General features: G+C 51.0%; 1 protein-coding gene across 7 annotated transcripts in view; it reads left to right on the top strand.

Moving 5' to 3' along the window:
- The window catches only part of SRGAP3 (SLIT-ROBO Rho GTPase activating protein 3), a 287,702-nt gene that overhangs the window by 240,729 nt on the left and 30,558 nt on the right, over positions 1-16,415 (top strand). For 3 of the 7 annotated variants that reach the window (XM_032458881.1, XM_032458879.1, XM_014557208.2), the window contains 4 exons: positions 1,354-1,381; positions 6,303-6,405; positions 11,034-11,094; positions 12,785-12,862. In XM_032458881.1, the coding sequence (XP_032314772.1) occupies positions 1,354-1,381; positions 6,303-6,405; positions 11,034-11,094; positions 12,785-12,862 (270 nt within the window). The other 4 variants (XM_032458880.1, XR_004312261.1, XR_004312262.1 and 1 more) reach the window with 4 other exon arrangements.

Genomic DNA, 16,415 nt, shown 5'->3' with positions numbered 1-16,415 from the left:
TTCCAGGGAAATGTAAGATCCGGAGGTAAGAGTAGGGAGTCATCAGTAAGCATTTGAGGTCACCTAGAGAGGGTGGGCCGGAAGAGAAGAGGAGATGCAGTTTGCATCCTGGGGCATCCCGACATTTCGAGGTTAGAGTTTGGGCAGAATGAGGAGGAGACAACAAGGGAAACCGAGGAGCAGCCTGTAGGGCAGGAAGGACACCTGGGAAGTGAATAGAGTCATGAAAATCAAGAGGCGAAATCTTTAGAAAGCTTCATCAGAAGGGAGTGGTTAACTGAGTTAAGGTGGTGCTGAGGGCTGAAAGTCAGTTAAGAGCAGAGCAGACACTGGGTTCAGCCTGCACAGAGCAGTCTCCGTGGAGTGGTGAGGACAGAAGCCCTGCAGTGAGGCGAGGGGAGGGAGCGACAGGGACTCTGGACAGCTCCTTCAGGACATTTTGCTGTAAAGGAAAGCTGAGAAATGGAGATGCAGTTAGAGGAGAAAAGGGGTCAAGAAGGGGCTTAAAAGTCTGGTTGAATGTATCCAGTGTACATGTTGATGTGCTGACCGAATGATCCGGAAGAGAGGAGATTGGTGATACTAGAGGGGAGACAGTAGCAGAGACAAAGCCCCTGAGAAGGGCAGAGGGCACGGGACCTGGAATACAAGATTGGGGCTTTGGCAGAAGCAGGATGCTTCCTCCAGAGCACCAGGAGAGGAGATAGCAGGTGAGTGGGTCTCATGGAGGCATCCAGAGACCCTGTCTTACTGGTTTTCTTTTCCAGTGAAGGAAGCAAATAGGTCTTCAGCAGAGAATGAAGGCAGGAGGGCTGGGAATAGGGGCGTAGCAAGGTTGAGAAATAGCTGGTGTCTTCTGGCTGGTACCCTTCGGTGCCAGGCATGATGGGTACTCAGTAAACCTTTGTTGACATAAAGCACTGCGTGAGTTCTTGAGCTGGGGTGTGTGTAGAAGGGAGCACCTGGAGTGCTTATTAAAATGCAGATTCCTGGGTTCTTATCCAGGAAAGAGCCAAGAAATCTGCATCTTTAACAAGAGCCCCAGGAGGGTCTGTTGCCAGTGGTCAGCAGGCTGTAGTTTGAGAATCACTGAAAAAATATGTATGAGCAATAACAAGAGAAATATACATGAACATCGCCCTGGAAATAGGAGGCACTGAGGATTTAATACAACTCACTTCTTCCCAACAGACCATACCTGAGGCAAGATTAGATTTCCCATTTCGCAAATAATTCACTTCAGCTGTTAGTTGCTTCTTGTTTTTAGAAATAGATGAATGGTCTCTGGTCAGAATGAAAAACAAGCAGAAACAAAACCAACAATTAAACATCAATGTACACTCTTCTTTTCAGGGGAGAGAGCAGAATGCGGCACAACCAGGTAAGAGCCGGGGTCTTCTTTTCCTTCACCGGCTGCCAGAGGCGGGGGCGGGAGGAGGTGGAAGGAGCAGGAGAGGCGGGGAGGCGGGAGGACGCTGCTAGGAGCTCAGAGGAGCTGGGGCTTCTTGGAGCGGGACAGCTCTTCACCAGCGTCCCCACGGGGTGCTGTGGCAGGGTGCTGAGCGGGAGGGCAAGGCTCTTTTGGCTACTTTTGCCGCGTTAGGCTGGTGAGCCACCCCCTCCCTCCCAGGCTGATAACAGGGAGGGGGTTTTCAGAGCTGCTGTGGGAAGAGGGTGTTTTCCCTCCGCGCTGCCCATCAGGTGGGAGGGCGGGACGGTAATAAATGTTGCAGAGTGGCTGAGGGCGCCCAGTAGAAGCCAGAGTGTGTCGGGTAGCTGTCGATCTGTCTCCCCATCCGTTATATGGCTGCTGAGCAAACTGCCGAGGCGGGAGCGCAGGCTAGGGTCCCGTTTGCCCAGGCTTTGGATTTGGCTGGAATCGCACAGCACTGGGCATACGCATGCGCATATCCACACCTGGCTTGGGACCTCACCGCGCTTGGATGGATGGATGGTGGAGCCCCTTGCTGGGAAAGTAACAATGGGCAGCTTCTGCTTTCTCTCCAGCTCGCTCCACATTACTCTCTGCACTTTTCCCTGAGCAGACCAGAGCCAGTGAACACTTTCACTCAGCAGCTGATAGCTCAGGGGCTTCCTTCAGGGCTGGCCCTTTCCTCTGCTTTCAGAGAGTTTAGATCCATAAGCAGCCCTGTCGCTGCCGGGGTTCCTCTGAGCCCATCCATTTCTGCGTTCCCAGCAGTGCCTGTCCCACTGCCCAGCATGAATTCAGCCAGTGGCCCATCATTTCCACCATCACAGTGACCACTGAGAGCTACTTCTGCCTCATTCTGGGCCCGGGAACTCGATGACATCCTTTCCGCACAAGTTCTTCCCAGTGTCCCAGATTCCTGGAAAGCTGGCCTACTTGGCAAGAGGGAGGATGAACCCTCAACTCCCTCCTCATCCAGAAGGGAGTTGGCTGGAAGGTGCCTTGGAAAGCTCTGGGGTTTTAGCTTGCTGGGCCCAGGGTGGGGGAGACTAAGAGCTCTCCAGAAGCCTAGCCCGTGCAGCTGTTCCTCTTGACCCCGGCAGTCTGGGAACATAGTGGTGATTCATAATGCCAGGCGAGGCCCTTCCAGCACATGGGTCACCAGATGTGCAGGGTTACTTTCCAAGAATCTTTTAGAAACAAATTCCTATTTGTTTGTTTGTTTGTTTACTGGCGAGAGAGTGTTCTCATAGTCCCAAAACAACGGAAGCCACACTTTACACCAAAGACTGCAAATAGTGAAACAGATAGGAGATGACGAATTGAGCCGTCCCTCACTTCCTCCTACTTCCTAGAACTCATGTGGGAGAAGATGGTTCCAGAAGATTGTAGGAGAGATCTGTAATCCAACCCTTGGCGAGGTCCCACAGTCTTCCTTAGAGAAAAGTTGGGGGGCTTCGCTTTTTTAAAATAAAGCCCTCTGAGATGCTGCCTTCCACACCCCCTTTGGCCTGGGGCCTGGGAAACCCAGGCGTGGACTGCAGACCTCCCACGTGAGCACACTGCACTAAGCTGCTGATCCGGCCAGCTGCACTTTGGCCCTTGGCCAAGGTCAGAGGCAACTCTTAGTGAACGAAAAGCTTCCCCTTACTTCCAAAAATCATTTTTAACTTATTGTGGGATACACTGCTAACTTGGAAGTGTTTTTTAAATTAATCTTAAACACCCTGGGCGAGCTATTTCTGTACTATGACTTTGTACCTCCCATGGTTTCCTGTCCAAGGTCAGTGTCATTTTGGATGATCACTTGGGCAGGCCCCCTCAGCCAAGTTGCTGCTGGCCTTGTGTAGATGGACCAATTTTGCACATGGGCTGCATCACATTATATTTCCTTTTCTCACACGTAAGAACCTTATCTTAGAATAGCCTGAATTCAGAATAACCCTGTGATTAGGCTGACCAGATGCAATAACACACGTGAAAGGCATGCGGTAAATGCCAAAGCCAGACGCAAACGTGAGGTTTGATTATGGTTATTCAGACCGCTGGCTGGCTCTCCTAACCTAGGTTGACTGGCCCCAAGACTGGATCAGTAGTGATATCACTTGAGACTTTTTTTTGTCCAAACAGCTGCAACCCCGTGCACATCCACACACAGCCTCCAAGAGCCTGACCACCACTGAACTACAATGTTGCCACTATTTTGGATGTTGACGCCCACATCTGTTGGGTTGTCTAGGGAAAATTTTTAATCACCATCCTTTTGGTCACAGAATAATTTTGAGGCCCATTCCTGTGTCGCTAATGTGTGTTAATTTTCATCTTGGTTGAAAGGCAGAAAGGGGGCATTGGTCTCTGGTTTCTCTTTCTTCCTCTCCGTGGCTTTCTCGGTTCCTGTTTTCCCTGCCTCTCTCTCTCTCTTTCCTTTTTGCTCTGCAACTGAGCAGCAGAAGAGATGGAAGGCTTAGGCTGCCCCACTTTCCTTGGCTGAGCTGCCCCCCCGCTCCCCACTTTGTGCCCCACCCAGCACTTCAGTAAGTCGGTATCGATTTGGTGTCATGCAAAGTTGGGATAGCTACGTCTCCTTGTCAGAGATTCTTCCCCGTGTACAGAGCACCACACAAAGAAAGAAATCCACGTGTGATTCCAACAGTCCTTTGCTTTCTGGAAATGGGAAAAAAGTATCCTATTTCCCCTTTATTCCATTTTGTAAACTTAAAAAAATCCTTAGGACTTACCTGAAGAAGTAAAATTTTAAAGGCATCCTAGATTTTTTGGTATTGAGTGTGCAACGCCTGCATTAAAAGTCTCTATTCTTGCTGGCCATGAGAGTTTAATAGATTATTCAATGTTACTGATGGCTGTTCTGTGAGAAAATCAATTTCCCAATTTCTATACTCACCCTGGAACCTGGAGTAGGAAGAGCTGAATTCTAGTCCCATGACCTTGGGCAAGTTTCTTAACGTCTCATGGGCTCATTTGCCTTATGTTTAAAGTAGGTTTAACAGTTCCTGCCTACCTCACAGGGTTGTTGTGAGGGTATCATGCAGTGTGAGAACCTTCAAAAACAAACCCAAAACACTGTGGAAGCAAGGTGGCGAAGCCGCTCTCCTCCAGTTATTATATGTAAAACCCATGGCCCTGTGTCACACTTTTGGCACTCACTCCCTTTTGCCATTTGGAAATTCAAAAGCAGATCCATTGTAAGAAATATCACTCCCACAGAACCACCTCCCCCCAAAATAAGTAACTTGTGAAAAAGAAATGACATGGACTTAGCTAACCAAATTGACATAGATCCAAGATGGGCTCAAAATAATCTTGCCTGGTGTTTCCTTTTGAAATTTTTGGTCTGTGCTGTTATTTTGGTTCCAGTGTTTGGGTGGCATGATATTTGGATTCCACTGTGTCTTTGCCCATGCATGTCCTGGAGCCTGCAGCATTTGCTCAGTATTCAGACAACTAGGAGAAGTCGCTCAGAGTTCCCCAGATGGCGGGGCTGCTGAAGGGGACAGACACAGCAAGGCCAGTGAGCAGAGGCAGTGTGGGTCTCAGCACCTCGACTGGCTCCACAACGCATAAGATTTCTTGCCTGTTCACAGAAATCAGTCAAGACTTGGGGCCCCAGCTCTGTGTTTATCATGCACAGACATTATCTGTGCCAGACTGGGTCCCCAGTTGGTCCTTCTCAAATTGTGAACTAAGCCATTTGAAAATGAACTGCCTCTCTGGGTTAGGGGCCCTCCTTCTAACCTCAGAAAGCCCTTTGCCCTGGAAGGCTGGCAGCATTGAGTCAGGCCGCCTTGGGTGGTGAAAGATGAGCAAATAAGCCAGCACAGGTATATGCATGTGAGCAACTCTGGAGACTGGTCCAGTGTGTGTGGCTGTTTCACTGTTGCTGGTGAACTGTGGTTTGGTCGCCCCTCCCTGTGGCCGAGAGTGGAGCACAGGGAATGGAGATCGTAAAGTCAAGCAAGACACTTTCAACCTGGCCCCATGGGTCCTCTGCTGGCAAGGGTTAATGGGATGGGTGAGTCTTTGGCTAGAAATGAAAAAGTGTCAGGCTCCGTGACTGGCCCGCTGGGAAAAATCTTTGACTTGGAGACAAAGAGGCCTGGGTTTGGGTCCTGGCTCTACCATTTCCCCTCTCTAGGCCTCAGTTTAGGCCTCTGTAAAATGGGGCCATACGTAAGGGTTGAGCAGACGTTAAGTGTAATAACGGATTTGAAAGCACTTTAATTGAAAGTGTACTTGACTAAAAGACAGGAGATAATCATTATCTGGGTCACCCGGGGACCCCTCCCACCTGGCATTAGTTTCCTCATCTCTAGAATGAGAACACTAATTGCCTGGCTCTTAGATCAATGGAATAAAGATGAGTCGAGTATATTCGAAATGCCAGGAGGCACTGGGAAGATCAATGCCCTCATACATTGGGAGTTGAGACTTGGTGATGAATTTAAGCCAAAATAATGAAAATTAACCCTTCCAATCATCTTTGAAAGTCTCTTGCTTTCTTGGGCTACAGATCACATCTCTCCCCCTGACTCCCCCTCCATCTGGTCAGCTTTGCAGGATGACAGCCTCTGATTGGAGTTTCAGTGGTTTCCGGGACGCGTGCTGTTCCCCCGCTCCATGACTTAGAATGCATTTGTATTATGTGAGCCTTGCTCCTGCCTGACACTGTGGGTGAATTAAGACCCCCTTAAACATCCAGAGGCCTTCAGATGGAGCATTGGACACCAATGCGCTGGGGGTTCAGGCCTGCCGTTTGCATTTTGTGTTCTCCAGTCATGGGTTATAAGAGCGTCTTTCCCAGTTATATGTTTACCTTGGTTGCTTTCTTGATTTCTTTTGTTCCGTTTTCCCCTAGGCCCCCCTGTCTTCCCCCTAAACCACAGAAAATGAGGAGACCTAGGCCTCTCTCAGTGTGTAGCCATAAACTATTTAACGGCTGTATGGAAGCGTTCATTAAGGTACTTGCTGGGGAACCAGAGTCCGAGAATGTGCCCAATGTAATGGCAGCCTCTCTCCACCTCTCCCCTGGCCAACAGCCCTACCCCTGACAGACCGACTGACTGATGACCAACCAGACAGACTGGAACTTTGAATCTGTGCTCTCAGCCAGGCCTGAGGCGAGCTGGTCCTCACGGCAACTGCTTGTAGCTTCAGTGAGGGCTTCTCATTAGAGCTGCTTCTGTCTCTGACCAGTTGCTCCTAAGTGCCTTCCCTTGATTCCCAGCCCTGGGGGTGAGATGCGATCGTGCTGGAAGCCAGGGAAGTCTGGGTGGCGCTGAACCCCTGCTGGCACAGTGGTCCCTGCCAGCCACACTGCGCTGCTTCAGGAACTGCAGTCCAACCAGCCCAAGGGACAGTTAGCGAGACGCCCTTACCTCGAGTCACACTCACGGCTCCCAAGAGGGGACTGGCTGGAAGCGACGCAAAGAAAACCCCCACGGGTACTGCTGAGAATATACAAGCAAAGGAAACACGTACAATTTGAATGAGGGACAACCCTCCCACCTAGTTGTGCTTGTTGTGAGGCAGTTTGGCAGAAGGGAGAAGAGCTGAGGTAGTCCCTTTCAAATTCCAGGTTAACCCTTTACAACTTAAACAAAACAAGGCTTTTCACCTCAGTGAGTCTTTCTTTTCTTGCTTCTTGGCTGCAAAGGGTGCAGAATCCCGCCATGCTGGATAGAATGGCTCGGAGCAAGTTAAGATGCTGGTGGAGTTGACAAGGGCAGCAGGTGGGGCACAAAGTTAAGGAAGGCGGGATGCATTCTTAACATGACTTAGGGGAACAGGGGCAGGGTCCCTCCCAGTTACTGGAGAGCCCACCACCATCTAACGAAGACGGTTTCTGCAGGAAGTAAGACTCATATCAGTAAGTAGAGAAGTCAAGGCTTCCAGGCTTAGTTAACACTTTTGGGGTGGTGGAGGCTGCCCCTGCTCCAGCCCTCTATCCTCCCTCCTCAGGCAGGGTGCGCACAGTACTTGCAGGACAGGGAGGGCCAGCCTCAGGTGTCGGAGGAGGTAGGCAGACCAGCCAGGGCCCAGGACCGTCTCTGCCTGTGGGCTGAGTTCTGGGGAAGGGATGGTGGGGGAGAGGGAAAGTGGAACAGTGGGGCGCAAGTTGGGACAGCCAGGGGCAGGAATCAGTAGCGGCTGCGTTAGGAGACCTCAGAGAGGAAGGCATGGAGGACCCCAAAAGGAGGGGAGCCGCTGGGTGCATCGGGGAAGAGGCACTGTTTGGGGGTGACCCCGAGAGAGCAGTTTGCCATCCAGTAGCTCATGGGAGGAGGGGGCTGTGTCACGCGTCCTTTCTTCGTCCTCCCTCCTTGCTGGCTCTGTCAAGACCTTCTTTTTGAAAAAGCCACACCCCAGAGCTGACAGGGGACTGAAGCAGATTCTCTCTGCCCTCAAGGAGCTTCACGTGTGGCTCAGGAGGTTTTCAACACAGAACGCTGAATGTGTCAGATGCCCCAGGATGAGCCCTGAGTGACAGCCCCTCGGAAATAAGTTCTGTGAGAGCCCAGAGCAGGAAGAGCTGTGAGCAGGCGGCAAAGGAAAAGAGGGTACACAGCCAAGGGAGCAGGACGGAGGAGCCCGCGACAGGAGGAGCGGAGTGAATGAGGCCTCACCAGAGAGGGGACTCCTTTTGGAGTTTCCTCAGCTCTTTGGAAATGGATGATTGATCGGTCAGGACGCTTGGAAGGAGGTCTTACCTGACAAGACTTGAAGGTCAGGTGTTCTGTTTAGTGAAAGAGTCTCCGAAGGGAGAGCTCCGACGTAAAGTGTGCGGCCATCAAGTAACCTGGTTTTCTTGCCCTGACAAACACACCAACCACGTGAGCGTTTGCCCCTTGCAGGTGGTCACCTCGGGAAGCCACATTCTTGCTCTAAATACGTCGCCACTGCTGCAGCTGGTTAGCCTTCCCGAGAGCCTGCAGCAGGGCCAAAACTCTGTATTAGCGTGGACGCCCCGGCCTTTGGAGTGAAAAGCATCAATTAGAGCCCAGCTTTGCAGCCACCGGGGGCACAAACTGGCAGGAGGCACGGGCTCCAGTGGGAACCAGGGGACTGGCTCTGAAAAGAGGCCCCCAAGAGGGACGCCCCAGAGCGCTGAGCAGCCACACATTGCTGGAGTAAGAGCGCAGCCTTCCCAGGGGACTGTTTGACAGGAAGAAAAAGTACGTGTGTTATCCGACTGCATTTCTTTGTAGTCCCGAGTGCTTATACCACATATCATCAGTGCAGTTCAACAAACTCTTCTGTGCACCTACTGTGCGCTCACAGCGTGGAGACAAGTCACCTGCAGCGCTGGTCCCATTCTCAAGGACTGTTAACTCTCAGAATGAAAGGCAGTATAATATATCAAGTCCTCCAACCTCTGTGAACGGGATTTAATTTTCCCTTATGACTCCCATACTGTCCAGAAGAGGATTCTTCCAGAGCTGCGTCCCCAGCTTTGAAATGCCAGACCGCCAAAAGGCTTTTCAATAAAATAACATCACTGAGACTCCATGATTCTGAGGGTTTAGGGGAACAAGGATGCATCTCCAAGTTAAGGATGATGGATAAATGTTGTTGGAGTTACTTTTATAAATTTCTAGGACCCTACCTGAATGGATTTACAAAATCCTTAACTTTTTTCCCCTCTCAAACAGAAGGAAACCCAGTCAATTTATCATTATAAATTTTGAAGCCCAGCAGGCCTCCCTCGTGGGTGGGGAGGCAGGTGTGTGTGTGTGGGCGGGGGGAGTCCTCGCCCTGTTTCTGTGAAATGAGAATGTTCATTACCCACCTCATGAGCGTGTGAGGAGGATCGGATGAGCTAGCGCCCGCCGTGTTTCCCGAGCACTGCCCGGTGCACAGCAAGCCCCGTGGAAGTGCTGGCTATCAGTGAGCGTCCCCAGGAGTGCGCGTGGAGCCCCGTCTGACCATCTGGCACGGCCGTCCTAGGCTGCGGGTAGGCTTAGGCTAATTCCGGTTGTCGAGGTGCCAGGGGCTGGACAGATGACACCAGCTGAAAAAAGAGGCACATCCTGGGTTTCTCAGTCGGGCGGCCTCCTCCAGGGGGTGAGACACAGCAGCGCCCCAGAGCCTGACCCGCTGCACGTCCAGGAAGAAGGAAGAGGCAGCGAGTGCGCCCCTGAAAATGGGCGACTCCCGGGAAAACAGAAGCTCCGGTTCTGCCTGTAAGATCGCGAAGGCAATCTGACTCCACTGCCCTCCCTCCTCCAGGCCTTGGTCAGCTTCTAGGTTCCCTGAGGCTTTTTCAGTGCCAGGGCGAGGGCACCCTGTAGAGGGAGAGTGAAGCCAAGTGGATACTTAGGAAAAGCTACCCCAGGTATGTGGTAGGAAAGCAGGGGAGGCTGCGTGGAGTTTGGAACCAGGTGGATCCCGTTGCGTTCTCTCCAGAGGGCACCTGGTAAACACGATCTTGGTTCACTCAGAACTAAGAGCGAGGTTTCCAGAGCTGACTTGCGGGGACTGCGTTACCCTAGACATGTGAGGGCGTGTGTCCCTCCCTTCTGTGGGCTGCTGGGCGAACCTTAAGGGGTCTTAGGTGGGCTCTTGCCTGCTGGTGAATAAACAGCCCCTGTGTTGAGGAGAAGCTAGACATGGGGTGAGGAAGGGTTCAGCACACACCATTCCTGCACTTGACAAAGACTGAAAGAGACCCCTTTGCCCCGTGGTGTCCGAAGGGCGCCCCCCACCGGCAGGGACGCCGTCCCCCGGACCTTTGCTGGCTGCCACTGCATTTCGGCCTTCCCGGACTCTGAAAGATCTGCTTACTCTAACTGATCTTACTCCTGCATAATCTTTTCTTTTTCTCCTGCTCTGCTGCCTGTTTATTTTTTGTTATCAGAGGAAGAAGAAATGCTCGAACCAGGAACCAGGTATTTACTAGAAAGGTCCGTTAGCCCCATTCAACTGGATGGAACCTATTTTTAATCCTGACTTCTAGCACTGGGCCCACCTTGCCTGTTGGCAAACAGTCCACTTTGTTGTCCTCTCTGTGACTGTAGTTCATCAGGGTAGGGTGTGGAGGAGCGCTGAAGTATCCAAAGTCGTGGTTTTTTTCTCTGTCCCTTTACAAGAGCATACTGTGTATGCCTCATTGCTTCCCCACCTTCTCAGGAGGCTAGCAATTTAATGTGGCTCCTTTTAAAGAGAGTTTTTAAGTTTTAAGTTTAGAAATGGTCTTCCCTCTGCAGAGCTTGGAAGGCCCTCTGGGGCCAGCCTTGCTTCCCCCATAGTGTGTTCTTCTTTCTGGCATCAGGACCTACAGCCCCCTCCACGCGGTGGGCCCCCTCCCCTCCCCAGATGTACCTGTCGGGCCTCTGAGCCCTGATTCCTCCCCAGCTGAGTAGGAAGACAGAGCATTTCTTTAAAACTATCATAGCTATGCCTTTTCTGCAGTAACGGAAGACTTTCTACTTTACCTATTGGTGGAGACTGAGATTAGCAGTTCCTTGCTTGTTTTCCTACTAATCTGACAGTACTAATATTCTGGCTTGAGTTTATAACCGAGTTTGCAGTGTCTTTTTCCTGTGGTGGTTGCCAAGCCCAATACAACTCATGACTTTTTTTCCTCAAGGATTCAGGACAAGCGATCCCGCTTGTCGTCGAGAGCTGCATCCGATACATCAATTTGTACGGTAAGCGTGATCTCAGGGTGGTGTTTTCAGAACAGGTGCCAGCCAGGCTGTACTCCTAAGAAATGAGATTCAGATTCATCTTGGAAGATTTTCCTGTTGCTGCTCTGCTTCCGAGAGGGAACTCGCCCCGTGGAACAGCTGCTGTTCTGAGTGTTACTGTCGGGCCTCGTGTGTCGGCAGGGCTGAAGGTAGTGCTGAGGAGACCCAGGAACTAGGAAGACTGAGGAGCTGGGACAGCATGTGGGAGAACCGGATTCGTTCCTTCCTGGCTCCCACCCCACCGCAGAGATCGGCCCTTTGAGTGCTGAATGTCACTAGCTGACCAGTCACTTAGTCCTGCTGGACTGTTGTGAGCTCCATGGGGAAAATGCAGTGTCTGGGATTTGCTCCATCCATGGTGTCCCCAGCACTTGCCTTGTGCCTCCATCTATTCATTTATTTGTTCCTCCGAAGTATATTTCTGGAGCTCATAGCAGGCACTGGTTTTGACAACGGGAGTATAGCCATGAGCAAGACAGGTAGGATGCTGGTCCTAGATAGCTTACGTGACCAATTAGAAGGGCAAAGAAGTAAGCAAGCAGAGAAATAATATTTCAGATAGTGATAATGCCAAGAAACTCATTAAATGGGGATAGAGAGTGGCTGGAGAGGGCAGGGCTGCTTTGGCTAAGGCAGTGAAGGCATCTCCGTGGGGTGATGGCCATGAGCCCAGGCGGAGAGAATGACACTTTCAAAGGCCTAACACGGGCAGGAAGGCCAACGCGACTGGACAGGAATGAGCCAGGAGGCTGGGATAAAAGACACAGACGGTAGAGATTCAGGGTTGGTTAATGAGAGAAATGAGCAACGTTTACTGAGCACATGCTGTGTACAAACCAAACTTTGACTAGAGCCTGCCTTTAAGGGTAAAGGCTTTCCTAAATTATAATGGTAAGGGTTGTTTTCTGTAGAAAAACTGAATCTCAGAGGAAAGATCCCAGTCTCCCCCATTAATTCCCATTTCAGATGAGGGAGGCCCTCTGATTCCTTCAGTTCTGTAGGTCGCTGTTTTGTCGTCACTGCTGTGTCAGGTGTCAGGGCCTCCTCTTTGTTACGGCCTCCCAGAAACACATCAGAAATGAGATTGCTTTCTTTAATAAGCTGATCTCCCCCCAGAGTGCTTGATCCCAAGCCAGCATGCACTCTCGACTCTAGCTTTTCTTGAAGGAAGAAGATGCCTGTGATGGGGTGGGTAGGGAGGGCATGGTTGAGGAAGTGGCATTAATTATTCTTGTTCAAAATCTCTGTGGCTGTTAAACTCAGGGCATTTGTAAACCCAGGCCAAGGTACTCGACACCCTTGCAGTAGGTGAACTTGGTAGGCAGAATTTACCACCCAGTTGTTTGACTGAGCTGACCTGTGGGTTAAAGTAGAAGTTATTCACTGGTCCAGTGCTGATAGCATCACCCAAACAGGAGATCCTAGACATGTGAAGCAGGATGGGTCTGGGCATTCTGGCCAGCTGGAATCCATCGCAAAGGCTCCTTGGGGCCTCTGCCAGGAGACAGTCATCGGGAATGACACTGTTGCAAAGGATGGTGGGAGAAAGAGACCAGCAGTGGAGAGAGTCAGGGATGTTCCTGGTGGTCTGATGAGCTCAATGCATGTTCTCCGTCTTTTTTTGTTGTTGTTGATTGTTTATTTCTTTTAGGACTCCAGCAGCAAGGGATCTTCAGAGTGCCAGGATCTCAGGTTGAAGTCAATGACATCAAAAATTCCTTCGAGAGAGGTAAGTGCAGAGCGAGCTTCTCCAGCTTCTGTCCACAGGAGGACAGGGTGGGTGTTAACGCACGTCTTGGAGCCAGCAGTGCTGGGGCGGCTTGTAGCAACATCTCTTCCTAACTTCACAGTCAGAGGTTTCACCTTGGTGGCTCGAAATCAGCCAGGGTGGGAGTATTTACACCATAAAAATTGGCAAACACCGAGATCTTTGATTTTTCTTTTTTCCTCTCCAAAGAGCATTTACCAGCACGCAGGGGTGACTTTCTCTCATGGGCTCTGCAGTGGTTGGGGGAAAGAGGGCCTTGGAATAATTACGCGAGTCTATAAAGGCTTCTGTGTTTTAGGAAAGTTGGAAGAAAATAGATAACGTGGAGTGGCTTAGAATTGCCTAATACTTACCTTTTCATGTGGTGTTATTGCAAAGCTACACATTGGGAGGAGGAGCCCATATACTCCCCCTGCCCTCAGTGAGGTTCCTTAGTTCCCACTTTGATTAGCCAAACATAAAAAAGCTTATCAGAAATGAAGTGACCACCAAAATGTGCTTTGTTTGGTTTTGCCTCCCTTGGTCTCAAGATCCCTACTTAACTAGAAGTTCTCCTACTTGTTACCGGCCTTTCCCTGGAGGGGCTGCCTCCCGAGCAGACTCACCCTCTCCCTGGGCTCCTAGTTCCATCCTAAGTTTAACTGTAGGGTGGAGGGTGCATTCAATTGACCCCAGACGGTCACCACTGTAGCCCCAGTACGGAGCTTTGCAGCCCTTGGCCCTCTGGCTTGGAACTGGGTGTGAGAGCAGGATTTGGCTGGATGTGGCTCTCAGTGGCCTCCTGTGGTCCTAGGGAGCTTAGTTTTGGAGTCCACTCCAGCATGTCGGGCACGTAGAATCCGAGAGCCCCAGAATTCCCCTGCCCCCGTTCCTCGTCCACGTACATCTGTTCATTCCATTCCCCAAGCCTGTGTTGAGCCCTGCACGGCACCAGGTAATGGACTGGGGCTGGGAAATATGATAGGAACAAAAGATCACTGCTGGGGGGAGCCAGTTTAGTAAACAGACTGCGTGCTCAGTGCAAGGATGGAGTAAGCACTGGGGAGGATGGAAGCCCCAGCCCCACTTGGGAGGAACAAGAAGAGCAAAGCCTGGGAAGGCTTCCTGGAAGAGGAAACGCCTCAGCTGAGGCTTGAAGAGTAAAAGTCAGGGGAAGCAGGGAAAGAGCATTCCAGACCAAGGGAACAGCATCTGCAAAGAATGTCATTCATCATTTGCCTGAGCTCCTCTGGGCAACACCGGACAGCCCAGCCAGGGCTTTATTTCCTCCAACTCTTCACTGTAAATGAACAGAGCCGTGGTCCGGACCTTTTGCTGGTTCCATCCTCCTGGGCTCATCCCATTACACAGAATTCCCGGAGTCTCATGGGTCCACTCACTGCCTGGCGCCCCCAGCCTGGTGGCTGCCCCTGAAGGCCCTTGTATTTTCTTCCTTGTAAGTACTCAGCCAGGCCCAATCCCTGCCCCCACAGCACTGCTTTCTTCCTTCCTGATCGTGATTTCTAAGATCAGCACCTTCCCTCACTTGCTTGAATGACTAACAGGACTGATGGGCAAACCAGAATTCTCTGCTCCTAACAAGTCTTGGACCACAGAGTTCTCCTGACCCTAACCTCAGCTGCCAGAACGTCTCTGCTTTGTTCTTTGCCTCACTTGTATGCAGTTGGCTCCTCTCCCTTCATCCTCATTCCAGGATGAATCTCATCCTCTTGCCAGCCTTGTCCTTTTGCTCCACCTGAGCCTCCAAGGCTTATTCTAAAAGAATACTTCCTGGGATGTCTCTTTTAGAAAAATCTGTTCTGGCTTCTCTGGGCTGGCGGGCACCCAGATTTCTCACTCATTGCTTTCTGTTTCTTGACATCCACCACCCAGCTGCCCTGGGTTTGGGCTCCTGACCCAGCTGACCCTCAGGGGCCCCTCCTCCCCCGAACCTGAAACTAACTTCCCTCTGCCTGGCCTGTCTTCCAGAGCCTCCGGCAGCCAGGTGGCCCAAACGTGGGCCCTGCTCTGTCTTTCTCTTCTCGCCCTCTCCTCCCAGCCCATGTGCTCTAACTTGTGATTGAACTTTCTCTCCAAACCAGTACATTGTGTTTTTCCTTCCTTCCTTTTATTTTTAAAAATTGAAACCCTTAATGCCTGCAGGGTGCCTGTCCTTTGCCACTTGTTCAAAGAGACCTGAGTCTTTTCCTCCTTGGCCCCCTTCTTTCTCTCTCTGGGTGAAGCTCTTGTCTCCATTCCTTGCATAAGGCTGTGAACAGGAGCGCAGACCTCTCTTCGTTAAGCTTAGGAAGAGTTCCATGTTGGAAGTCCGTTCTTGGCTTATTATCCCTAAACCCACTTTCTTTTTCTTCTGACACAGGTCAACCAGGGTTTTAGTTGGGAAGATTATTTTTATTACTATAGTTTGCTGTCAGTAAATCTTAAACTCACCATTCAAGTTTTGAGATCTTCCTGTTATCTGGCAAAATGAAGGAGAAAGCATCACGACAGGGCAGGAGTCAGCGGCTGTGTGTGGGGAGTGCTGTGGTTCACTGTTGCCTCCTAGACCAGTCCCCTGCCTCCCTGTTTTTCCCCACAAGTCAGTCCCCTGTTCTCTCTGTATGTAAAGATGACCGAGCTGCCTGTGGTCTCTCCGTGCGTGGCATGGTGGCTGGAGAGGGAGTCACTGGCCCTTTCACTGGCAGATCAAGATAAGGTTTGGATTTGGGGCTGAGATCACAGCGTGGAGGGTCTGACACATACTAGACTCTGGACCTGGCCCTTCTGAGATTTATTTCCCTCCCCAGGAAGTGGGGGTGTGACCAGGAGACACTGGGAGGGGTTGATAAGTTGTGGAGTCTCAGGATGGGCCTCAGGGGATCATGGCGGCAGAGAAGTGCCCTTGAGAGACCACCTGCAGGCCCCAGCAGCATGTGCTCCTGGAGGCCTAAGCACTTGCTGTGTGTTCACTCTAACTGAGTACAGCCCTGCCTTCCGTCCTTGGGCAGTGCGCAGGCGACCTGGCTGAGAGCAGGCTGCGGGCACAGCTGTTTGGTAATGATTCTATTCTACCGCCCCCAAGGACACTAGCTAGCAGAGTGGGAACACAGCTTTCTCACTGATTTGCCTGGAATTTTAGCTCTAATTCTCCTCCCAGAGGAAACCATCAGTCACATGCACCATCCTGCTCATCTGGAGCTCTGGAATTCCTTGCATTTCTGGAGACAAAATTGTCTAGCCTTGCAGAGAGCCGAAGGCTTGGGCTGGGAAGAAGGAGTACTTGGATGGCTCATTTTAAGGACAGAGTGCCTTCTAGGAGGAAGAGCAAGAATGAATGGTGTGTGTGTGTGTGTGTGTGTGAGAGAGAGAGACAGAGAGAGAGAGGAGTCAATATGTTAACCACGCTTAACATGGGGCGCTTATATGGAGGGAAGAAAATCCTCGTGCTTCTGGGTCATGAGACCACAAGAGTAATGCGTAGTATAGGAGAGAAACAGCTTAATATAGTGCAGAGTTTTCCATCTCTTAGCATCCT

The sequence above is a fragment of the Camelus ferus genome, chromosome 17 (genome assembly GCF_009834535.1).
Source record: "Camelus ferus isolate YT-003-E chromosome 17, BCGSAC_Cfer_1.0, whole genome shotgun sequence".
NCBI classification, from domain to species: Eukaryota; Metazoa; Chordata; class Mammalia; order Artiodactyla; family Camelidae; genus Camelus; species Camelus ferus.
Note: the sequence above shows the minus strand (reverse complement) of the source record. Positions and strands in the feature narration are given on the sequence as shown.